The sequence below is a fragment of the Magallana gigas genome, chromosome 1 (assembly GCF_963853765.1).
Source record: "Magallana gigas chromosome 1, xbMagGiga1.1, whole genome shotgun sequence".
NCBI lineage: Eukaryota > Metazoa > Mollusca > Bivalvia > Ostreida > Ostreidae > Magallana > Magallana gigas.
Window position 1 is genome coordinate 63,121,962 of NC_088853.1, and position 26,219 is coordinate 63,148,180.

At 35.5% G+C, this 26,219-nt stretch overlaps 1 protein-coding gene and 1 long non-coding RNA gene across 3 annotated transcripts; one reads left to right on the forward strand and one right to left on the reverse strand.

The window, feature by feature from the left end:
* Positions 1–16,982: 16,982 nt before the first annotated feature.
* On the forward strand, positions 16,983–26,209 carry LOC136274601 (uncharacterized). 2 transcript variants are annotated; one of them, XM_066081852.1, is made up of 5 exons: positions 16,983–17,439; positions 23,939–23,985; positions 24,488–24,559; positions 24,750–24,842; positions 26,009–26,209. In XM_066081852.1, the coding sequence occupies exons 1-5, from the start codon at positions 17,406–17,408 to the stop codon at positions 26,135–26,137; spliced, it is 375 nt and encodes a 124-aa protein (XP_065937924.1). In that variant the 5' UTR covers positions 16,983–17,405; the 3' UTR covers positions 26,138–26,209. The 2 variants fall into 2 exon arrangements, with proteins under 2 accessions (XP_065937924.1, XP_065937960.1); XM_066081888.1 differs by lacking the exon at positions 16,983–17,439 and having other exon boundaries at positions 23,417–23,985.
* Positions 22,713–25,229, reverse strand: LOC136274620 (uncharacterized). The gene is made up of 4 exons (XR_010713078.1): positions 24,897–25,229; positions 23,433–23,492; positions 23,274–23,327; positions 22,713–23,096 (listed from the first exon to the last, which is right to left on the reverse strand). It is a non-coding gene; the product is annotated as an uncharacterized lncRNA (long non-coding RNA).
* Positions 26,210–26,219: the final 10 nt, after the last annotated feature.

Consider the following 26,219-nt stretch of genomic DNA (forward strand, 5'->3'; position numbering starts at 1 on the left):
AACTCAATTCTCGGTTGTGTCTTCAAAAGATGAAGAACTTGCAAGCTCATCTGGGCTGGGATTAAGGAAAAGTGGAGATGACAAAAAGCCACCACTTAATAAATAAAAAGTTGATGCAGTCAGAGGTCTGTATTTAAAGCAATAAATTATTTTTTATATAATAATTTAATGTACATTTTTTGGAAGCAATTGTCAATTCAACTGACTTAAAGTGTATTAGGATAGTTTGTATGTAAAACAACATTAATAAGTATTTATTTTGTCTTTATGCAGGATACATCACACACTACTGCAAGATAAAATCAGTGGAAAGAACTCTCCGTCACAGACTTAAATAAAGTAGTGACCAACAAGGTGACCAATAAAAGAAAAAAACTGTACACATCACCAAAATTGAAACATTCCAGGACTTTGGCCGCATCTTTTTTCAAAAACAAGAATCGTCAATTGACCAGCTCGACTATAACTGGTGAACAGTAAACCCCAGTATGAGACTTAATTTTCATTCAAGTGACTATGTATGTGATAAATATACACGTATTCTGCAAATTGGAATTAATCATTTGTGAAAGAAGATTATTGTTATTCCCAGGGTTTTTCCTATATGTAATCATTAGGATGGTTAACTGTTCAGTTGGAATAATTTGTAATTTTGTAAGTATATGTTTGCATATTCATGCAGGAATGTTTACACATATGGAAAATAATTGTCAGGGAAGGCAATATATAATAAATAATAATAAACGAAAGTGGCTTTTTAAAACATATGTCCATTAACCATGCCATATGGAGAGTAGTTGGGATTCAGTGATTTTATTTGGCATTTAAAAAACTTGTAGAACCTCTGGCAATGTCATTTTTGTTTTACAGTATATTAATTTTGAAATCGAGTAAGTGGTACAGTGGTAACAATTTTTCTTACGGTTCAGTAGATTCGTGTCCTCTTAATCTATAGTGAATGAACTGAATAACATATCAAAATAATTTGTTTTTAGCATGAACATATTGCCAAAATATATTTATTTACAAAGTGGTCAACTTATCAAGTTCTATATTTTTTTTCATATATTGTAGAATTTAGATTGTTGATATAATGTACCTTTGTGTTGTAAAATACACCGTCACAGTAAATTTGTTTCGAATGTGTGCATTTTTAATAAAACAAATTGTTGATTATACTTTTGTGCTTAATTGTGATAACTTTAGGAAATTTGCTATTGAATATATTTAATTGATGCAGTTTTCATAGCACTTCATAAACAGTTATTATGATGGATGTATAAAGTAACTGCTTATGGACTGCTAGTTTTTAACAGTTAACAGAGCAGTTCTTAAATAGTTTTATTATACTTTCATGTTAAATACTGAAATCTAATTGGTTTAGACGCAGTTGGTAATCCGTTCTATTACACTCAGCAACTCTTAGCAACATACTGGGCAACGGGTAACACAACGAATTGTTACATGCGCGTAAATTATGCGCGTACGGTTCCCCGTAGAATTCACTTCATTTCTATATAAAATCAGTAAAAAAATTGATTATTTGGGGAGTCAATTTTGTTATTATATATATCTATATATATCTTGGTGATTGCATACGTACATGTGTAAATATATACATATTACATGTTCTTGCCTTGTGTGAAAATTTGTGGGAATTTTGTTTCCTTGATTTTGGGTCCGGGCACCGGTCGTTTTCAAAGTGACAACTACAAAGCTTCTGGTATTCTGATGGCATCCACTTCGTTCTCGTGCCACTTTCGTAAACAACTTCTCGTTTGCAGGCATTGGTCAACCTTTGAAAATATTCTGGGTCCTCGGGAAATGTGATGAATGTACAAGTTGCCCCGTCGGCACGGTGGTGGTTGCAGCCGTATGCAACACAAAAGTCATTTTTGCCCATTTCGAAAACAGTATCTAATGACGCTTTACCCCTGACCTCGCTTGACCCCAACATCCGCCGCATGGATTATCGGAATTGTACAAGTCGAGAATGTCCAAAACACCAGTAAAAGTTTTTTTTTTAAAGTGATTTTTTTAATCTGCTACATTGTAATCGAACAGTAATAAACAGTTGTGAACTAATGATAAGACACTTGGGTTTCAGAATACATGTATATCTTTAAAATATGATTTACCTATCACAGAACATTTTTATTGTCCTTAGAGCACAAATTCTATAAATAAATTTGTGTAATAATAAATCACTAAAATTGGGTTTTCTCTCTCACTTTATGGTTAATGTATTAATTTTTTTGTCAGTTTATATCAATTAAAACCTTACTACAAGGTCTTTATATCATGTAAAATTCATTTTTTGTATTATTCGAAGAATAGAAAAAAAATATCTTCAAAAATTTATTTAACAGAAATTTGAGACGATGTTCCAATTAAAACAGGATTAGTTAAAAATTAACCTTGATCATACCATCAAAAGTGAAATCTATGAGGACATTTAGTCTGATAAAGAGTCAATTGAGGAAGATTTATCTCTGAAAAATACAATGATAAAGAATTTGTTCCCGAGTATGAGGAAACATCCGAAAGTCCAACATCAGAGATTCCAACATCCGAAATTCCAACATCAGAGAATTCAAACATTCGATAACGATTCAAACCATCAAGAGAACAGTTTCTTATGGGGACGGAAGAACTGAAGTTATCAGAGAAATTAACTTTTCATACACCGAAAAAATGAGGGAAGTTTCTCCACTCGAAGTATTTTCGAACTTTCTTAACGATTTATGGATGAATCCTAAAACGAGTGGGAGTTTGTTTCAAGAGAACCTGAGCCAATTGTGATATCTGACAAGATGAACTATTTCCGTAACAGTTATTTACTCGCGTACCCTGATGACTTATCATAGAGTGACTTCTGTAAATAAACTGTAAACGTTATGTTAAAAACACAAGTTATAAGCTGTACGTATTTGTTCTTATAATGATTTCGTACCATTTTTTGTTTGAAAAGCATACGTTATTTAAGCATAGCATATTTTATTTGCATTTCCTTAATTGAACGGTGTGCAGTAGATTAACCCTGACTGCGAACAGGTCATAGGGGGGGGGGGGGGGGGGGGGAGTTAATAGCATTAGGAGGAGAGTGTTAGATAATAGAGTGTGGAGAGCAAGGGGAGTAGTGATTTATTGTCTTCAGATTTAGAGCCTGACCTTAGGCAAGTTTATGGGGAGTGAAGGATGAGTGAGGGGAGTAATTGGGTACATATAGCCGGAGTAATTCAAGAGGAAGAGAGATATTTTGATTGTTAAATTGGATTTTAACGTTAGTGCCTTTCATTTATTTCGGATTTATTAGGTGAATTATATTTTTATTATATCTAAATCTACTTCTGGATTTTAAAACACATTTGTATCTTTTTGAATTGCGTTCATCTCATCAGAAGGAATTAATTGCTACCGGAATAATATATTGATATTTACTTTCCGCCACCAAACATAAGGACAATAGTAAAGTCGATTAAAACTCGGTAACACTATATAATTTTGCAGAGCTTAGGAGTATATTCAACCTCATAATATACTTGTTACGGAAGAAACTCTGGGGATTCTATTGTTTGGATTTATTAACAACCGCAGTTCCTGAAAGCAACACAGATTGGAGGATACTTGGTGACGCATGGATAGAGAGACAACTGAAGCTCACTCGATCATTGCCGATCAGATAAACGTGGCATGACGACTATTTTATGAACGAGTTAACAAGTCATAACTGGACAAATTTAAACTAAATCTTTCTTAACCAAATTCGTAAAAATCATTCCTCCTTGTGCAAAAAGTAATGATGACAAAAGCTTACATGATCAGGATGATCGACAAAACTCTGAATCTAGAGTTTTTACTTTGTTTTATTCACAACCAGCAGAAGATGAGGACATTGATATATTCAAGCCAATGATATATTCAAGCCTAAATATATCTTTATTAATTTAAAAGTCGGAAACAGAAATCAACACCAATACCATAAGCTGCTTCACATATTTATTTTTGAAAACATTCTGTAGTAGTTTGATCTTTTTCACTACTGTATATGATATTTTGACTTCGCGTTGTGTTTTACATGATATTTCACCCAGATAATTTTGAGTCCACCTGTTAAGGCTATTAACAAAGAAAACCAGAAGGATTTGATAAGTTGAAAATATAATTTATTCGTAATTAAATAATAATTAATGACGATGAGGAGCTAGTGTACCTTAGTGACCAAAATGAATAACGAAAAATCAAAGAAAAAAGTAATTTTCCAAAATAAATATGGAATTTGAGTCTACTTAAAATTGCCACAAGGAGGGCGACTTCTTACCTTGATGCAAGGTTCAGTGAAGAAGCCCTGAGAATGTGCTCGGGTTTATATACTTGTTAAACAATAGTGACTTTGTACCTTGAGGCAAATGTTCAGTGAAGAAGCCCCGAGATTGTGCTCTGGTTTACATACTTGTTAAGGCGTCGAGCTAATGCTCGGCAGCCCCTTCTAGCGATCGTCTGGATTGGCAAACGTCCAAAAAGTCATGCACTGCACCGCCTTTTAAATGCGCACAAAAAATAAGTTCCTTAAAGTATTAAACTTATTACAAGATTTTTATTCCGCTAATTCAACTACATTGTGTACAAAAAATCTAACTTTGCCTCCCTGGTTATTGATAACTCTTTGCATAATATTCAAGAATGGCGGATGAATACAAAAGGTGTAAACATTCACTAAATATTATTTTAGTTTATCGATTACATTTTAATTGGAGACCGTGCCCGATAGAAATAAAATTTGATATGTAAATTTATTTGTTATCGGGCACGGCCTCCAAAATGAATGTAAGCGATAAACGTATCTATTGATTTTGTTGCAATAAATAAACACGATAATGCAGTCGGTTTGGTCGAGCAAAATATAGCACGTGTTGTGGATTTGTTTGTAAACAACCATACCATAGGTAATCTTGTTTCAAACGGGAATCGAAATAAATAAAAGTATGTTTTATTATCATAATTAGAGACACACTGTAATCAATGTATTCACCTTAAAAAATGTTCAAAGACTGTTTAAAGCAGAAAGAAAATATATTTTTTTTTAACTTTGAAATTTCTTTCATTTTTGTAACTATGATGAGTTATTGTATTATAAACGCATCACAACCTATTTTATATGGAAATATAGTGATTTTTGTTTTTAAAGAACGCAAAACATAATTCATTTACTATTTTTATTCTAATATTTATTATTTGATATACGACTATTAGTACAAAAATTCAAACTATTGATTATCATTTCATTTTATCAATCTATATAAAAGAAAATGTCAGCTCGACGCCTTTGTGGCTGTTCCGGCCTTTGATTACACAAAAGTGAACACTTTAAACAGAATTGGCCAGTAAGAATTTACGTTTTATAATACATGTAGATGAAAGAGAAAATGAATAACGAACCCGATGAATTTGGAAATAATTTAAGTAGGTACTAATACACTCCTCCTCCTTTAAACAGTTATTACATTTTATTTAATAAAATTAATAATTGAAACAATACGTCATGTTATAAATAAATCAACAAATTGTAACTTTAACTGTACAACAAATGTCTTGAGACATTGTAGTATCCTTAAGCACTGGATTACTATAGATTAATACCGATTGTCAATGACCCATCACATGGAACACACTATGCATTTCAGACTCTTTTAATCAAGGGCAATAATCCAAAGATACATTACATACAGAGTTATTGTTCTTACATATAATCATTACATTCCTCCTTTTCTTAAATTTCAACATAATTCAAATTTATTTGAAATTTAAACTGATATGAGTTTTAACTTTAAAGTCCAAAATCAAGATAAAATTCACTGAAATGAGATGCGTCAAAATTTTTTAAACAGTCCATAAAATTTTCACTTTATGTCAAAACAAAGTCTTTGAACCGATCCGGTAACTTGTGTTGCCGAACTGGTCTTGTACGCACAGAGTATCCACGATCTGTCTCAATCTTCTGGTCATCGTCCATGTCAGTCATCTTCAGGTCGTCCCCATCATCTGGTAGTTTACTTTGTGGAAGATCTAGGTCAGTCACATCGTCTGCATCATCAAGTGGAACGCTACCGTCAATCTCCAGATTTTTCACTTGCTTTACGTTCCTGCGATATGTACCTCCATGTGGTGCCTTCAGCGAAACTTCATTTCCTGTACGTCCAACGACCTCGTATGGTTTTGTCTCAAAGGCAGGTGAAAGTTTGTTTTCTTTTGGCTGCTGAACCAACACTTGGTCTCCAACTTGTACTTGGCTGTATTTTGCGTTTCTACTCTTGTCTGCATATTCTTTCTTTTTCTTCTTTTTTATCCAGTCTTTAACTTCCTCATCTCTCTCTGGAAAACTGGGAATCTTGGTCTTCACTGGATATCGGAAAATGAGTTTGTTTGGTGCAACTCCAGTTACTGTTTGTGGTGTGTTTCTATAAGCTGATAGAAATTTTGGCAACTCCTTTCTCCAATCCTTTCCCTCAACATGAGCTGTCCTGATAGCCTTGAGTAAGGTCTTGTTCTGTCGCTCGACTTCTCCATTAGCTTGTGGCCAATAAGGTGTTGATGTTTCATGGTTGATTCATGCCGTATTCCTCTAAACACTTTTTAAATTCTGCAGAACGAAATTGGGCTCCATTGTCACTCCTCAGGGTGTCAGGAATACCATATCGAGCAAAAATCTCCTCCAAACATTCAATGATCTTGGTTGATCCTGTGTTTTTCAAAATGAAAGTTTCAAAGAAACGGCTGTAATAGTCCACATGCACCAATACTGATTCTCCTGTTGGAAACGGTCCCATTAGATCTATTGCTGTAGCTTGCCATGGATAATCTGGAAGCACTTTACGGCGTAAAGGCTCAGGTGACGATGGACCTCCTACTACTTGACATGCGTAACATTTCTTGCAAACACGTTCAGCATCACTGTCAATCTTTGGCCACCATACTTTCTCTCTCAGTCGTTGTTTGGTTTTAGTGATTCCTTGGTGTCCCTCATGAGCAGCGCTTAAAACTTTCTCCCTCAAACTGGTTGAAATCACAATCCGTGTACCTCTGAGAATCACCTTTCCTATGCTGCACAGTTCAGTTTTAACGGATACGTAGCTCTCCTCACAATCTGTCCAATTTCCAGTTAGTAAGGCTTCTTTCACTCTGTGTAGCTCAAGATCTCCAGCGGACTCTTTCTCCACCTCCTGAATCGTCAAGGTTCTTGGTACGGCTTGCAGAGCCACGAATCTCACAAAATCCTCTGATATTTCACTTGGTGAGGGTGCATCAGATTTATATATACACAGTCGAGAAAGTACATCAGCTACATTTTTGTGTCCGGGAATGTACTTTACTGTGAACTGAAAGGGTTGGAGTCTCAATACCCATCGCTGAATGCGTGCACACGGGTTTGATTTCTTGCTGTAAATGAACTGTACAGGCTTATGGTCTGTCAGCAAATCAAATTCGATGCCATACAAATACATGTAAAAGCGTTCACACGCCCACACCAGTGCTAGGGCTTCTTTCTCGGTCTGCGAGTATCTTCTTTCAACATCTGTCAAACTTTTGCTTGCAAAGCAAATAATACGGGGCTCTCCCTGTTGTATCTGTACTAACACTGCACCAAGCCCCACAGGACTGGCATCCGCTATCACTTGAGTTCTCGCTTTTGGATCAAAATATCCTAAAGTCTCAGCTTTCGATTAAATTGTCTTCAGCTTTCGGAATGCTTTGTCTTGTTCAGGACCCCAAGTAAATGGTTGGTTTTTCCTCGTCAAAAGTCTCAACGGTTCTGACAGTGATGCTAGGTTTGGAATGAACTTTCCACAATATGTAACCAATCCCAGGAAACTTCTGACTTCTGATACGTTTGTTGGTGGTCTAGCTTCTACTATAGCTTTCACCTTCTCTCGGGTCGGGTCGATTCCTTTGACTGATAAGACGTGTCCCATGAACTCTAGTTTTCGGAGACGAAGTTGACATTTTTCCTTATTAAATGTCAATCCCTTGCTGCCTAATTTCTCAATCACAGCTAGCAATCTGCGGTCGTGTTCTTCCATTGTTTTGGCATGTACAATAATGTCGTCCGACATATTTCTCTCTCCGTCACATCCATGAAGTGCCTGCTGAATGGTGTGCTGATAAATCTCAGGTGCAGACGTGACACCAAAATTAAGTCTCTTGTAGCGAAACAGTCCAATATGAGTAACAAAAGTGGTAAAGTCACGAGATTCATCAGCTAGCTCTAATTGATGAAAACCCCACTTAAGGTCTAACTTGCTGAAAATACAACTCCCATTTAGCTCGTGCAGGATCTCATCAATGGTAGGTATTGGATGTCTCTCTCTAATAATGGCCTCATTAGCTTGCCTCATGTCCACGCACAGACGAATATCTCCAGACTGCTTCGGTGTGACAACAATAGGGCTGACCCAAGATGATGGTCCCTCAACTGGCTCAATGATATCCATGTCCTGTAACTCCTTGAGTTTTGCCTCAACCTTCTCCCTCATAGCGAATGGAATCCTCCTGACTTGCTGTGCTACAGGGGTAACATTTAAAGTTCTTTAACTTGCCCACACCATTAAAGTACTTTTCATATTTGGTAAATATACTGGCTTCCGACAGGAAATTTGCATGTGCCACCTTCAGAATTCCGAGCTCTGTTGCTGTTTTATGTCCTAACAGGGCCTGTCCTTTACCTTGAATCACAATAAACTTTGCTTTCACTGAAGAATTTCCCACTGAAATGTCTGCCATAAAGCTTCCTAGGGTGTCCAGTGGTTTTGAACTTCCATATGGATAAAGTTTTTTACTAGATCTCTGTGACGTACATCTTACTCTTTTCTTCTTTAACTCCTCCCATAAGAAGCGATCCAGTACGTTACAACTAGCACCAGAGTCGACAATCATCACAATATCTTCTACTCCACCAATAGTTGTGGTAACGGTTGGGTGATACGGTCCATTGACTGTAAGTGTTTCAAGTGTTTCTTGTGGGTTATCCATAGACAATGTAAATGCATAAGCTTCATCAGAATCTTCCTGATCTGTTGTGTCCACCAGTCTAACTCGTGGCTTCGGTTTGCTGCGTCCGGAATATCTGTGACTATAATTGTGAGTCTTTGGTGTGAACTATTTACAGCACTTAGCAAAGTGATCGGGCTTGTTGCATTTAAGACATTTTTGACCGATGGCTGGACATTCTGGATCTGACTTAATGTGTCCTCTTTAACCACACCTATAACAAGTTATACTTGATTTCGGTTTGTGTTTTCGTACACTTACTTTATTCACAAAAGCTTCTGAATTCCTTCCTTCTTCAATTCCGGTAGCTTGTTGTTGACTTTGTTCAAAAGCCCATGCTGTAGTTAACGTTTGCTCGAGTGTCAAATCACCTCCTCTCTCAAGTAATTTCCTACGTAAGTGAGATGATTTGCATTTTTCGATGACTTGATCCCTAATATGTTCGTCTGCATTGTCAAAGTTACAATGTTGCGCTTTCTGTTTCAATCGAGTCACAAACTGATCCACACTCTCTGTCGGTTCTTGTGTCATCAATCGAAATCCATGCCTTTCGAATGGTGTGTTTACTCTAGGCCGGAAGTAGTTGTCAAGTTGTTCCATAGCTATGTCGTACACCGTCTCATCTCCATCAGGTTCGCGAGCCGCGGGAAATGTGAAATATATATCTTGGATCTTCATACCTCCGCAATGCAATAAAAATGCTCTCTTCTGTGCTGCATTTTCTATCCCTTTACCGACAACAAATAACTCAAAAGCTCTGCGCCATTTTTGCCATCTGACCCCTACCGTAGTCGGTTCTCCATCACAATCAAATGTAGGAATGCCCCCTAAATCAGTCGTAATTAACTGCGCCATTCTAAATCATAGAGTCTATTCACAATCCTCGTCGCCAATGTAGTATCCTTAAGCACTGGATTACTATAGATTAATACCGATTGTCAATGACCCATCACATGGAACACACTATGCATTGCAGACTCTTTTAATCAAGGGCAATAATCCAAAGATACATTACATACAGAGTTATTGTTCTTACATATAATCATTACAGACATACATTACTTTAATCAGTTTAATGTTCAATAATTTTTTCGAAGTTTGGAATGATGCAGTAGTCTCCAATCACTTCACTTTCAACTTTCTTTCCGTTTTCTCGAAGACTCTTGATGATTGATGTGTTGCCGTTGTTTTCTCCCAGGAAAATATCGATTTCCTCATCTCGACAATGAATTCGACATTCCTCTTCCAGGGAAGATGGCGCTAATAGGCCCCTCTGTTGTGCCCGTCTCTTCCTCTGGGCCAGGGCCTTTTCTTCTTTTACATTCTTTTTTTTTTCTTTCTTCCGGCGCACCTAGGCGGAAAGGTACACAATGTCCAGGTTCAACGTAAAAAATGTTTTCTTTTTCCTGAACCTCTAAACTGGCTTCCCTGTGTATGCGAATGTGTACGCGACCTTAATTTTGGATCACAAAGTTCTTATGACACACAGAACATTTGAAGATATTAATATATTTAGTATGGACTTTGCTCCAATGGTTAATATATTTTCGGAAAGTAGAAAAAGGGCCAAGTTTCCTACACGTCTCCACCTCACAGATGGTGCCGTCGACCCACAGCTTTCTTTCATTCTCCTGGAATTGCTGCAATTCCTCGTTTGAAACATTAATGTCGAGAACGTCCATCTGGAAATACATATAAACAACATGTTTAGTTTATACAGAATTTGAATGCATCTCAACACTAGGATAAAACAAATAATAAACATTTACCATACACCAAAACACTGTATACATTAATTTTATCTACAGTTTTATTTAATAAATCAAGGATATTCCGCAGTTTTATAAGGCGGCCCGCTTTTGTACATTTCCTCGGGGGTGGCTGATCTATTTCCCCAGTGTCTCAGTCTGAATAGATTACTGAGTTATCATCTGAAACCCAATTAACAGGAGGATTTTTACCCAGATATTGTTTGAGATAATCTTTATTGACTGATATAACTGGAGATGTTGCATCTCTCTGTATCCTACAAATGGACTTAAACACATCTTCCACAAGTAAATAAGCATTAATCGTTGTTTGCGTCTCATCTGTAAAGTACATTAAACCCGTCGAAATACAGGCACACGAGAATACACGTTTTCACAAATATCTATTCCATCCTACTGCCTACAAAAATGATTTAAAACCTGATAAAAAATTCTGATAATTTGCGATGATATATATATAACATGTGCTTTGATTAAATACAATGAAAAAAACTTACCTGTACAGAAATATATCCTTCCGATAAGCTAGTCTTAGCGACAACATAACCGGATGTTTTTCTTTGTCAGAAATATGCTTGAGAGTTTACAAAACGTTTCATGTGCTAAGGGAGAAAACTTCAAAAAGCGTCCGACGGAGTCCAAAAAAAGCGAGTCCTCTGTTATGTGGTTAATTTTAAATGAAGCTAAATCTGTTACTAAACTCAGAAGCAACTAAATAACGTATATCGGTCTCTATGAGTGAGGAAAATATTATTTAGCGACCAATATGTGCATAAAAACTTAATAATAACATTTACGATATATATTAAAGTCAAATTTCATTTAATTTATATATGTTGCTTATTTTTCGAAAATATACTTTGCAAAATTCTTTTTTTTAAAGGAATGTATTTCGGTTTGAAGACATATGCCCCCCCCCTCCCCCGTGAAACAACAAACCCTTTGGTAAAAATATGACAAATAACAATAATTAAAAGGGGGTGATTTGTTAAAAACATTTCCGTTTTCAATATTTTCTATTATGAAATTAGCTATTTTAACCAAAAATAAAAAGTTATCTTTTTTTGTTTGACCAAATCATTTATATTTAATTAAAATATACATAAATGTTAACATTATAATAAAAAAATTACTTTAATTAGACAACTTTCAAAAAATGACTATAAGTTAGGCGGCTGAACAATGCTATCGTTCGCAATCCTTATAGAATCAGGCTAAATCGGTTATTAAATTAGAATATTTTAAAAAGAAAAGCAATTCGTAAAATAAAATAAAACAAACTTTCAAAACGACAAACAAAGCTTGTTTGGGATATAAGATATCAACAAAAAGCATCAAACACAATTTAGCATACTTTGCCATTGCGCTGTCAAGTTATGAATCTTAAATTCACCAGGTCACCTACCTTCGAAGATTGTTATAGGTGCTAAGATACAAATTTTGGTCTAGCTTTATAAATCCCGAGTTTAGCTTTTTACAAATATAAAATTAAAAGCACATAATAAACTGGTATAATTACTGTAGGTGTTACAACTAACAATTAAATAATCACACGTGTTGTTTTAATAAACAATTGCCACTTGACAGTTGTGTTCCCCAGTTTTGGCCAGATATATACTATGAGTTGGGCTATTTGGCTTCTCCAGTGTGTTGCATACTAATGTAGTGGCAGAAGTCACACTTTATTTTTCATATTTTTGATATCATGTCTATGATTACTGTATAGATGCACCCTGACTTGAGTCTTAAAAACAAATATCAATGGTGTATGAATTAACCATAACAGGAAACCATAGACAATTATAAAATGTCATTGCTGACATGATGTACTGTTGTTTATATTTCAACAAATTTGATTAAGACGAAATATAAGGTACTTTTACTTTATAAGTTGTACTTTATTAACCAGTATTTTTCGCTTTTTTGCCAACCTTGAATTGAACGACACAAGGCCTTCCTTGTCACATGCTTTATACTAATTGATGCTATCCTTTGATTTGGCAATGAATAAGTATCCAACATCTTCTCAAATTTGGAATATAATATCACACAACATATAATTGCCGAAATTGTTAGATCGACACTGACAAGTGACGCAGCTAACGATATATAAATGCTTTAACTGCACAAATAAGTAGACCCAGGGCAACCTTTTCTTTCATCACTACACGCTACAGTTTATAGTTTAACTGATGATCTTTGTCTCACATTATGTCCGGATTTCACTGAGACATAAAACAGTTATCTGCTAATTCGGCCTATGATATCAATGATTTTAGCAACCATATCAGGACCAAAATGCTTTTTATAGTCAGTATCAGTTGGTTTCTCATTCGATATTTTTTGAATAAGTTTTGCTTGCGGAATGCGGCACTGTCTCCATCTGTAGTCAAATGGCTAATGAGGGTAGGTTCCCTGTCTGTAAGTAATTCATGACATACTTCCTCGATGGTGAAGTGTTCACAGCCGATGGGTGCATCCATGGTAAGGGTTGCTGAGCATTTTCCTGAATGATATGTGCATTTGCTGTTATAAGTACGCTTACGACAAAGCTTGTTTTTTGCATCGAACCTATGATTGTTGTCTCAGTGGCAAGATTTTTAGTTATGGTGTAGGTACTCTGTGATGCAGGCTGGAATGAATTCCTGTCCCGATACCAGTATAGTGGATTGTTGTTGTGGCCGTTACTTTCAATTGGTATGGGTGTAAGGGGTGGGTATCCGCAGTTTCCAGAGTGTCCTTCAGGTACTTTCTTTAACGTCTCTTACCTTCTTCAACCATCTCCACCATCATGGGACCATTATTACTCCCACTGCATTGCAGTCCGGTGTAGGATAGAGCTGGACAGTTGAGGGCCAGGAATATTTCTTATAGGGTGGTCCCCATTATCGAATTTTCCATTAAGGCTACCCATAGGCTTATGTTTGGTTTAAGCAGTCTTTGGACCCCGGCTGTCTGTCTGCATTTCTTCCTACAGATTATTTTTTTCTGATCAGAAGTTGCAGTAGAGGCATTTAAGGGTCTATTTCCAGTAAACTTCTTTTTGTCGTTCAGCTTTAAAGGCATCTCTATGTTAATTTAAATTGTGAAATTCATGGCACTACCATCCCCTGGGCGCCACATGTGGGGCCAGATATAAAAACAAGCCACATTTTTAAAAATTGTCTTCTCTACTCCCACACATGTGAGGAAAAAACTGGTTGCATAGTTATGATGTCCATGAAGCCATGAAAACAACAAATGCCTGGAAGAAATTTTCGCATATTAGCATTTAACACCATTCTTCATATACAGCAAACGTTTCTTCTCCCATTGACAACAGCTTGTCTTTGGCCAGTATATAGATGGGGCATTAGTGATCCAGCTGGAATTAAGTGAGGTCCTCTTGCTTTTTTTTGAAGAGAAAAGGTATGCCTGCTAGAGTTAGGCAGTCTTCTGCGTCTATAAATTAAATGAAGCATTTACCTTCAGAATTTTTTTTCAGGTTATGTGTAGTTTATTAGTTAATTATTTTCATGAACTCTTTATTTAAATAAAGAGTTCATTCTAAAGTATGTATAACTAATCACTTAATGTTTTTTTTTTGTTAGAACTGACTGTGTGCAACAAGAATAATGTTTGTATATTGTTTCGTCCAATCAATAAATGTGAAGCTTCCTTAGTTGTCTTACTGAGAACTTGATGTACATTCTTGTACATGATATTGTCTCTGATCGCTCATCCATTCACACCTGTAGCAGAAGCGGAGATGGGTTTCGTTGAAGGAGTGACATACTTAAAATGTAATTGATCATTAATACAGTAGCAATACTATTTAAAACGTACACTGTAAAAAATGTGTTTAGCTCCGGAACATTTTTCTAAACACCAACCATGTTAGAGGTTTTTTATGTGTTTAATTTTTTAACATGTTCATAACATATTTACATAAATGCTTAAAATCTTTAACATGTTACTCATGTTTTGCGATTAGGTGATAAACACATGGAATTTTAGGTGTTTAAAATCTAAACACATTTATTCAATGGTTCTAAGGCATACTCAAAAAATTTCACAAGGGATACATATTTTTTTCGATGGCTATTTTGTATATTTTGATAGAAAAATCTGAAATGAGACTGGAATATACATTTCAAACTTTTATTAAAATAATCTTTTAATTTTTCGAAAATGTACAGATAATTTTAAAAACTCATGTATTCAAGTTTCAATTGTCTTTTCTACAGTTCTTATTACAAACGAAAAGAATGTTTACTACTTTATTTTCAGACATGTGACAATCTAATGACTCATTGGCTAGCTTATCATCAACCTTTCTGGAAAACTTGAGGCAGCTGGTAATTCTTTCTGACCTGAAGTACATAGTGTTGAAGAAACCCCTACAACTGATGTTGTGTAGGATATGTCAGATCTAGCGCATAGTACGGAAATATTAAACTGTTCAACGCTTCCCTTATGTTGTGCTCCACATTCATACTGACACTATCACCAACCACGATACAAGTTGATACAGATTCATCTCCATTAGTGACAACAACAAGCCTTGGTGCCTCAGATTTTCCCCCAGTCAGTACCATGTTGGAAGACTGTATAATGAAATATCGTTATATCAAGATAAGTCAGTCATGTAATTTTCTTTCCCAAATGTGTATTTTCAGGATAAAAATTATTTAATTCCTTGAGTAGAAATCACATATCTTGCAAATTTATGGATATATAATATTGGCACATGGAAATGCTATACCCCATATAATTTCCAACATCATAGAAGGAATACATGTAATATAGAAATGTATAAATTCAATGTGTGGATTAAAAAAGTGATTGGGTTTTGGTAAGGACCCCCTTCCTGATTATCAGTTATTAAATTTATGTAATACACTTATCAAAAAGAAGCTAATTAACTTGTTACTACACGGCAGATTTCCATACCTTGCATTTTGAAATCAGTGGCACCATTGCTTATCCCATTGACTGGTATTTAATTTGCTGTGATACTGCTTCCATGCAACTGAGGATGTCCAGCTCACTCTCCTTAACATAATTATACTTAATTACAATTTTATGTGCATTGTCAATCATTCAGCAAATTATTCTGATCACTTTTTGTCCACTGGTACATGTAACATGTACAGTAAAATATGTTCATAATGAACTCTCAGTTATAAGAATTATCATTATTGCCTGTTATTGGTCTTTAAAGTAACCGTTAGTAGTATGAAGGGGGACATTATACCCCACTTTGAGGTTCAAAAATTTGAGGTTCAGAGGTTCAGTGTAGACCAGGAAGGTAATTAGGGAGGAGCGTAGCAGGAAGTTGATAAGTAGTATTAATGCCGTTCCAACGGAATACAACAGATGACTTTATTTAATTAAACCTTGAAATATCAATTGTATTGAGTATATTAAACAATCGTGACTCTCGGTGAAATACTATTAATGCCGTTCCAACGGAATACAACAGATGACTTTATTTAATTAAACCTTGAAATATCAATTGTATTGAGTATATTAAACAATCGTGACTCTCGGTGAAATACTCTTGTAACAGCTTGATCACACTTGTTCTCATGTAAACAATAATACTAATTATATATTAAAACTATTCAGAGTAATATGGTGTATTAAAAAAGAGAAACAAATCTGATTTTTTAATAAAAATGATTTTTATTCAAATATATAGACATATTAAAATCGAATCCACGTTGTTTGAAGTCTGTAACGAGATTTTGCTTTAATGTTTTTATTTTCAATTGTTTTTTTCTTTTTGAACACTGGCTTTTCTGTGATAAGCGATTCCTCGGATTCCTTCGTAGATAGATTGGCTGATGTTGTTTCAGGCTTTATCGAGTCCTCGGATTCGGTCTGAGTTGACATGTCATGGTTCTGTGATTCCTCCGGGTGTGGTAGGGCTATCATGTTTTCAGATACATTTTCTGCCACGACTCTCTCCGCGTCTGCTTCGGAATTCGCGCGATGTGTCTCCTGGAGTGTCATGAGGCGGCTGTACTTCTCGTAAGGTATCAACACAGATTTCTGCATCACGTCCACCATTTTTTCAGGAAAGGTTTTACGATTTTTAACAAGGTTGTGATGCCGAGTTGATTTCTTTTTAAGTAACCTCCTTTTATTTTTTTGGCCGTTTTTTTGTCGCCTAATACGAAGAGAACAGATTTGTATTTTTTAAGAGCTTTTTTCTCTTCTGGATTCAGTAAAATAACACTATGGATGACGTTCGCGGCTATTTCTCCCAACACGTTTAATTGATCTCTGGTGATGGAACTTAATATCAATTTTCTTTGTGCGGGATTTGACTGAAGCAAAAATTCTAAAAAATGTCTCTGTTGTCTGACAGCAGAAGTCATTATAATTATCTTATACCAAAGGTCTACATTTGTTCTTATAAACATGAGTATACTGTAGGGTCCTCTCCCGGAAATATATCTGTTCTGAGTCTAAATTTATCGTCGCCTCGAGGTGACGTGTCTACCACCAGGTAACCGAAGGGACGCTTAGTTGCATCTTTGTAAGCCTCCATCAAGAGTTTAGAACATCCCGGATATAACTGTCGACCCAACATTGAAATTTGGGATGCATCTCTGGCATTTTTCATCAGTATCAAATAGTAGGTATTTAAAGCTATGGTTCTTGATTTTGAACCTTTCGGAAATAAATTCTGTGTAATGAATACTACACTGAGACGTCGGTGGTGACAGCCTTGAGTAAATAAAAGTTCCATGTCGACATCTCTGACTACTCGATGCATTAAATCGTCCAGCACGATTAGCGTATGTTGTCGATCAGAGGTCAGTTCCTCTATTTCTTTGTTTGTGGGAACCCCGTGATGTAATCTCAAGTTAGAAAAACGCTGCTCCATTTCGTCAAAAAGAGGTTGATGAATACCGTAACAATACAAAATGTGTTTAGGTGGCTCACCGCCATACATTTCATTCAAATCAGTCAACAATCGGTAAACAAATCGCGTCTTACCACTTCCTGTTTGACCGCTTATGCACATACTCGAACACGGTTGAAATGGAATAGACATGCTGATGATTTATGTCTTATATCCGAGTATCATTAACCTTCTTATATTTTTTCTGTTTTTAAAGAGGGGTTAGGTAATATGTAACCTATTGCACTGCTAAGTAAGGAAATCCACAGTTCAGAGGAACCGTTCTTTAGAGACAAGTTAACAATTGAGGTAATGATAATGATATACACCACGATCATTTGACAGAAGTAGACAATTTCAGATTTGGGAATTTTATTTCCCATTAAACACCACGATTCTGATGACGAGGTGGAAGTTCTCTCCATGTTAAAAAAATGCTTTTGAATATATAGATACTGAACCCTTCTTATGACCTTGTCTTGGGATAAATGAAAAAAACGTGAATTACACCAAAAATCTTTATTGTACATACAAGTATATATGTATGTAAATAGTTAGGCAAACAAAAAATACATACGGTAAATTAATCTTGAGTTTAAGTTCATTAACAGTATAAATACATGCGAAAAAAAAAAAAAAAAAATTACGTATGTACATGTAGATGTATACATTGAACATGGATATTTCAAAATAAACGATGAATTAGAGTAATATTTTTTTTACCCCATTTAAGACAACTGTATAATCAACCATTCAACGTACATAAATAATTACAAAATTTCACAGAAGAAGCGAAAATATTAGATAATATTTCTCATCATATCCAAGAGATGAAACGATGCGACGGTATGGACCCCCCCCCCCCCCCCCTTTCCAGTACAACACAAACTTTACAAAAAAAGAAAGTATATACAATCTCTTCGAACAACAGTGTCATGCATCAAATAATATCAATTACTCGCTTTCCGCGAGCATGTGTACTAGTTCGAGATCGAAGTCATCTATTTCAGCTTCATATTCCTTTATGCTTTTTACAGGACATAACTCGAAATCTAATGGTTCAGTGCTAACTCCGTCATTTAAAACTTTTCTCTTACAGTAAAAATAAGTCAAACCATTCCTTATTTGACGATACGTATACATACTGTTATTTCTAAGTTTGAATCCCATATTTGTTCCAGTCCCCACTTTTTGAGTTTTTAATACATCTCTGAATAAGGCGAGGGGGGCTTTAAGTCTTTTCTTTGAAATTCCCTTACAAGAAAACTTAAGTTTCGTCACCAAACGTGGTTTGATAACTTGAAATTTTCTAAACCTACATTTCTTTGCGCGTCTAAGTAGTCGCTGCGCTACAATCAATTGACTGGAACGTTTCTTCTGCATACGAGTAGAGACGATGTAAGTCTTTGAACATAAACCTATCATTTCGTCACCTTCAAATTCAATTTTGAAGAGTCCAGGCGTTCTACGATCGAACTTTGCGTGTCTCTCGCAACAAGTGCGAGGAAACCAATGCCGGTCGCAGTCCGCCTCGATCTCTAAACTGTCGACACAGTGACCTTTGAGACTGTGATCGTAAATCTGTCGTAATTCAGGTTTAATCACAGACTCAAAGGTGGGTCCCGAAATGGCCATGTAGGCAGAGTCGGTGTCCATCTCGCAGTATTCAAAGTCTGCACGGTCTACAAATCTATCCATGAAGTCATAGTAGAACTGTAACATGTGCAGTTTTGCATACTGCAAGATGAAGTAACCGATCTGAATGGGTAAATTCAGTTTTAATTTTTTCTTACTTTTTTCAATTTCGAAAAGCTCTTCCTCGTCGAAAAGTGTAGATATTTTTTTAAAAGAGGGATCATTTATCTCCATCATGGCCTTTCCTTCACCACGTACGAATTTGACGGTTTGAAACTTTTCTTGGTCCATAATTATGGATCCGAATGCACTATTTCCTTCTAGTTTACGCGTATCCGCAATTATGGATTTCGTCGGGTCTACGTCGCCTTGACGTCGCGCGTCGCTTACATCGCGAACGAAATTCTTAAAACATCTCTGAGGTGTATATTCAACAGTCTGGTAGATTTTGGTGATCTCCAGACCGTGCTCTATATACCAGCGCAGTAAAGGCGTAGCTATTAACAGTTGACGCGCTCTCATGCCTCCTACCAGAAGACGACGAGGTTTCGTACTCAGATTAAACCGTTTCGCGTGGTTTTGCATGTGCGAGCCTATGGCGTCAAATGGAATGTCCGTGGTACAAAAGAGAGGACTCATCTCTGAGAAATACTCGAATGGTGTCATAGTCGGGTGTTTAAAGTGATCAGACCAAGCTTCTGGAACCCGAATGTCACATTCTACCATGCCAAATAACTTGCCGCTCAAAACTCCTCTAATGACATCTTCATGTGTCATGGGACCTTGACCTGTAGGTTGCTTTCTCGAGTTGACGAATGTTTTCAACTGAAGGTTAGTGCGAATGTTATTACGGAAAGTACACTCGCGCATTTCAACAACCTTGTAACCTTGTTTTCTGAGGTAACTCGTTGCAAGTTTGGTTTTATTTTGTCTCATTTCTAAGAGTTTGTCGGTTTTGACATGTCGAGTCAACCAACAACGATGACCATGCCAGTAACATCCGTGAAACTGCAGCACCGTGTTAGTCTCCTCGTCGTAGCCGTCAACAGGAAAGCGGCCAATTTTTTTTCTTTACCTGAATTCAGCTTATGTTTGATGGTTTTATATTTCCCACAGTGGGACAACCAATCTAACCAATCATATGCAATTGTATATTTATCTCGTTTCTGAGGTTTAAATTTATCGAGCATGCGCCTACGCACAAAAGCACCGGCGGGCATTTCTTTTCCTATACAGTATAGGTATAGCGCATTGGCGTCAAAGCCGATAATTCGACCACATGGCTTTTGCGGATTACCACGAATAAATGACCTTTTTGTTTCGTGGTAGCGTTTGAAAATAATGCTCGGACCTCCTATAATGTTCTGCTTGATCGTGTCGTACAGATCTTCATTTTCACGATCAATCAAAGCAAAACTGGCCCCCTCTTTCGTACCACTGTCAAATAACATTCGACGCGCGAGACCTGGTACCGATATACTACATTTAAATATGTCAATACCGCGCTCGAAATAATATTTCTGTAAATTCTTCACCGCTTGTACGAAAGGTTCGACGTCGAGATTGTTGTACCAGACGAGGAAATCGCTAAACGTTGTCATTTTTTTCTCGTCCCACACTCTTTGACAGAAGGCATATTCTTCGTCGGTAATGTTGGTATTTTTGAGAGTTGAATAAAAGGACTCGTGAGGTGGAAGTCGGTCGTAACGAAGTTTGTCTATATCATCAAAAAATTCGTATGGGAAAAAACCCTTACTCTCTTGAACATCGAATGCTCTTAAAAACCCCGAATAATTTATACCGGGACTCAGATATTGAGAGATGTCTAAAAACTTAAAAGTGTTTGTACTGATGCATGAATAAACATTGTTGCGTTTGGCAACGAATGCGCCGTTTTCGTCGAGCCGGAGGTGTTTAACGAGGTAACTCTTTATTAAATTAATATCGTATTTGGCCGAATTGAAACCAATGCATATCATTTGCTCGCAATAAATTTCAAATTCCTCTTTTAATTTTTTGGAAAGCTTTTTTTCTTCATTTATCATTTTATGAATTTCCTCGTCATCTCCGATGCACTCGAGTGCGTCTTCACAAATTCTCTCGTCAAACACCGAGTCCTCGAGGGCGCTAAACACATAAGAAAACTTTTCTTTAGTTAACTCGGTTGCTTTTTGAGCGATTGTTGACATGTACTCTACCATTTTTTCAACAAGAGAATCAATGTTTGATTCAACAATGCATAGGGGTTCGGTGTGGTCTTCTACATTTGAACAGACGCTTACGGATACGGGGACGTGCTGTTCCGTATATTGAAGACTTGCGCTGTTCTGACCAGCATCAGTTGGTACAAGCATAGATTCAAAGTCGTAAACTAAAAACCATTCATACAAACGATCACTGGGATTAACAGTGATGCCGTATTGTTCCAATTTATCAAAAATTGTGTTTGGAGTAGAATAAAACCCCCCTGGAAATTGTCTTTTTGTTTTCATCTTGCACACACGCTGATGTTTTTTCAAATTTTTTAAATGCCCAAAATGACGATGACAAGTTTTGCACTGAAATTTTTTGGCGTAAGTGTCGAATTTCGTAATGTATGACAGATGATGTTCGAAGATATTTAAGTAAATGTCATTTGAATATTTACATTTTGATTTGTAAATAACTTGTGCAGAACCATCTTCTTGTAAAGAAAATAAGTTGACATTGATTTCGAAACATTTTTCGAAATAAACTAGTTGATTTAAAGTAATACCAGGAAACGTTTTTGAATTTGAATTTATGTCTTTGCTTTGTCTTTTGTTAAAGGAGACCCATTTTTGAAATAGCTCTTGTGTTTGATTCTCCAACAAACACCAATCTTTATTCTGGTGATATGCTAAACAGCGGAAAGCACAAAGGTTGTCTTTATATGCATAACCTTTACTATTCGTTGTCATTGAAATGACTGATTTCGATTGACTGATGTGTTCAGGCACAGTAACTCTACCGTTACCCAAAACAAAATTCAAATGATATGTAACGATGCGGACATTTGTGATCAGAAATGGTTTCCACTTTGTATCGGGACGCTGCCGCAAAATATAATCAGTGATGTTTAATTGCTGCATGCGATGCTGTAAACGTTTTAAATGAATTCTTCTCGATACGTAAATGGGACGTTCAAATACCTCTTGATTGTGATAAGGTTTAAAATACCGATATTCACCTGTTTCGGTGTTTTTCAATATTAAACCAAATTCCAAATTTAAACGGAAGGCTTTTTGTTGACGGTCATAAATTTCGTTTCCTGCTTGCATAATTTCGGAAACGGTGAAATGATTATCGATCGGAAAGTTGTATACACTATAAACATTTCCTTCCTGGTGTCTTCTTAAGATTAAAGAAGCATTCGTCTCATATACTTTCTTTAATTGTTCATCAATTCTGTCACCTTCCCCCCATGGCGGAGACCCATTCCCCCAGGGTCTGGGTTGTAACAGACCTGCTCCTACTTGAACATGGTCATTCATCTGATGAACGTACAATGTTCGTCGACAATCAAATTTTTGATGACATGTCCGACACGTATAGCTAAAAGAAGAATCCTAAACGAGAATTTAAAAAAAAAAATAAGCTTCATTGTAGCAAAATACTAGTATACGATTAACCATCAATTTCGTAAAATGTGTGTTAGATTTATTTTATTTTACCTTCGGTGCGTGGTCTTGTTTTTGTTGTGTTGATGCATTTGATGATCTTTGTTCATTGTTCTAAATTAAAAAAATAAATCAAGATTCATGTGATGAACGAATTATGAATACAAACTTTTAAGAGATTGTTTCCTCAATGCAGATATATATATATATATATATATATATATATATATATATATATATATAGATATAATAGATATAAAATTTATAATTATGATGAAAAAAAAAAAAAACCTCAAAGGTGTTGTCTTGTGCTGGTGTCGAAGGGATTGATGCATCGTTGTTCTGCTTTAATTAAAAAAGACCAGTTAAAAAAAAAAAAAAAAAAAAAAAAAAAAAAAACTATAAATTTGAAATCAAAAATATTCAAGAAAAATAAATGTCATAGATTACCACAGATCTGTTGCTTTTGTTTCGTTGCATTGACGTCGTGGATGTTGTTGGAAAATTGTTCTAAATAAGTAAAGAAGTATGAGAGAATTAGAAAGAGATAAGATCTGTCCTTTTTTTTTTTTTTTCTTTTTTATTATTATTTTAAACAACATTTTTTTTCGTAATTATTATATCATTATAAAGTTTTGAATGGTGAATACAAAAAAAAAATGTCAAACTCGGTATATTAATTAAGATGTCTGGATCATTCTACTAATCGATATTTTTAAGTGATCGTTTCCTGTGTTGAAAGGAAGTAACTGGAATAATCTTTTAAAAATCCCGGATGATGATGTGTATAAAGGAATATAGATGTACACGTGTACTGCTTTTCCAGACGGATTAATCACAAATACTGTGTTTTATATGTAAAGAGTAAAAGAAAAAGGGATTTTTTTTAGTCTATCCAAGCATATAAATAAGCCTGCACTCAATGTATTTTTTCACTTCCTAACTTATACCTATAGTATTGACATCGAGGACGGAAAAAATGGCAGGAAGAAAAGGTGGAAGTGTAAGTATTTAAACATACATGTATTTTATGAATTATGTAGAAGTATTTTTTTTTTTTTAAGATTATTTTCATCTTCCTGCGATGTCATCTAATATCATATGAAACGAAAAAAAACTATCTTTTAGGAAAATTCTTTACAACAGATGTAATACAAAAAAAATTGTTAAGTGAAAGAATAAGAATGTTTTTAAGTCATGTAAGCTAAAAAAAAAAAAAATGGATGCTAAGGGACAATAAATCATTCTCATGTACATGTATCCTCATTCATATATTTTCTTTGTTGTATATCTAATGTAAATGGTGTCATGGATATTCACAATTTAATCATGTTTATAAAAAGTAAAAAGAATCATTATCAAACAATGCTAAGTTCCTTACACTGATATTTACCGCTACTATCAAATTCAATGTTATGCGAATGAGTGGTACATGTACATGTAATGCTATATCAGCAAACTTTGTAAAAGTAACACCTTTCATTATTTATTCGTTTCAATTTCAGACCAATGATGTGTGGTTAAGTTCAAGGGTCATTATGATCGAGTCTACCCCTAGAGGGCCTAGATTTCGCCGGGTATGTTTTTTATCATATTGATTTTTTTTTCTTCTAATTTCTATTTTTTAAATTGTAAATATTCTACGATCAACAAAGAAATGTAATATATAAACCATCGATTAAACAACAAATGTAAATGAATGACAAACACATGCATGAAAATTATGTTAATAAAAAAAAAAATTTAATTATGCATTTTTTTTTGTAGGTGAGGAGACGAATTAACTTCTCCTCGGAGGATGGGGATGGCGCATGCGCAACCCGCACACCTGCAGCGTCCCCCCAAATTCCTGCAGATACGGTACATATATCTTATATTTACATTAACAACGATTTTCAAAATGTGGTACTATACCTTGCATGTCTGCTGGTGTCTTTGATACTTTCTCTCGTCCAAGAATTCAGCGCAACAGTTATCACACTTAAATAATTTATCCTTATGCTCCATGTGGACATGTAATGTGCGATGCGATGAAAACTTAAACGTATAGTCACAGTAAAAACATTTAAACTCTGCTTTGCATACTCTAACATGTCGATCGTAATTGTCTTTTCGATTAAGTACCTTTTCACAAATATCGCAACGAAAACTATTTGTTTTATCGTGTACAGTTTTATAATGTCGCTTAAAAGAAGAGCTGTTACAAAACGACTTGTTACATATAGCACAAAATGTCTGCATAATTCACAGTCGTTCATTCAAATGACATTGAACACCTAATTAAACAATGAGTACATTTTCTTCAGTCTTATATAGTACATCATTAGTCATACACATGTATTACATTATTTTACTTGGATAATCTTTTTCCGGGTTATGACTGAATTCGTCATGTGTTATCCGAAAGTAAACAATGACGGATCTAGGGACGGCGCAACGGAATAACATTTCTTATATGTAAAAATGTGTAAGCTTCCGAGGGAGTCGCCCCGGACCCTCATCAGGGTCATAGCCTTAATAGACCTACTGTGCGGGGGGGGGGGGGGGGGGCTTCATTACACCCCCCCCCCTACCTTTTACTGTACCATCTCGTTGCGAAATTCCTGGATCCGCCACTGGTTAATGTATTTCATGTAAGGTCATCTTTAAAATTGTTTGGCTGTGCTCTCCCGGAAAAACGAAATATATATATTTTTCTTTATTCCTTTTATCTTGTCAACAAATATTTTTAAAAAAATTTGAGTAGGGAAAGCACAGACAAACATTATTTTAAGGATGATCTAACCATGATTATCTAGAGGACCTGTTTTATAAAAAAAAAGAACTTACGACTACGACCAAATTTAATTCTGCTAATAACTTTTTTTTGTATATATATATATATATATATTTTTTTTTTTTTTTTTTTTTGCTCGTAGTCGTAAATTTTTTTCTTTAAAAAATACAGGCCTCAGTTTTTTTCCTTTATTTTATACATCCTTAAGTTTTCTTGTTCCTTTCATTACATTATAATTTATCTTTTCCAGACCATAGCTGAAGAAAGTCTTCAGCAACGAGTGCTGAGACTCGAAGAAAGTTTGGAGGCACTCCGAAAGGAGATGGAAGGGAGGAGAATCCTCCGGAAGTTGAATGTTTGCAATTTTTGCCAAAATTAAAATGTTTTAAATTTCAACCTGTCTTTTTTTTTCAATTCTGTTAACGGTTGAAACAGACTGTAGCAATGTACTCAAAATTTAC

Coding starts and splice junctions, on each gene's coding strand:
- LOC136274601 (XM_066081852.1), top strand. CDS start 17,406: ATGCATCTCTGGCATTTTTCATCAGTATCAAATA. Junction 17,440..23,938: donor TTTTTCATCAGTATCAAATA/GTAGGTATTTAA, acceptor TTATACCTATAG/TATTGACATCGAGGACGGAA. Junction 24,560..24,749: donor GAGGGCCTAGATTTCGCCGG/GTATGTTTTTTA, acceptor TTTTTTTTGTAG/GTGAGGAGACGAATTAACTT.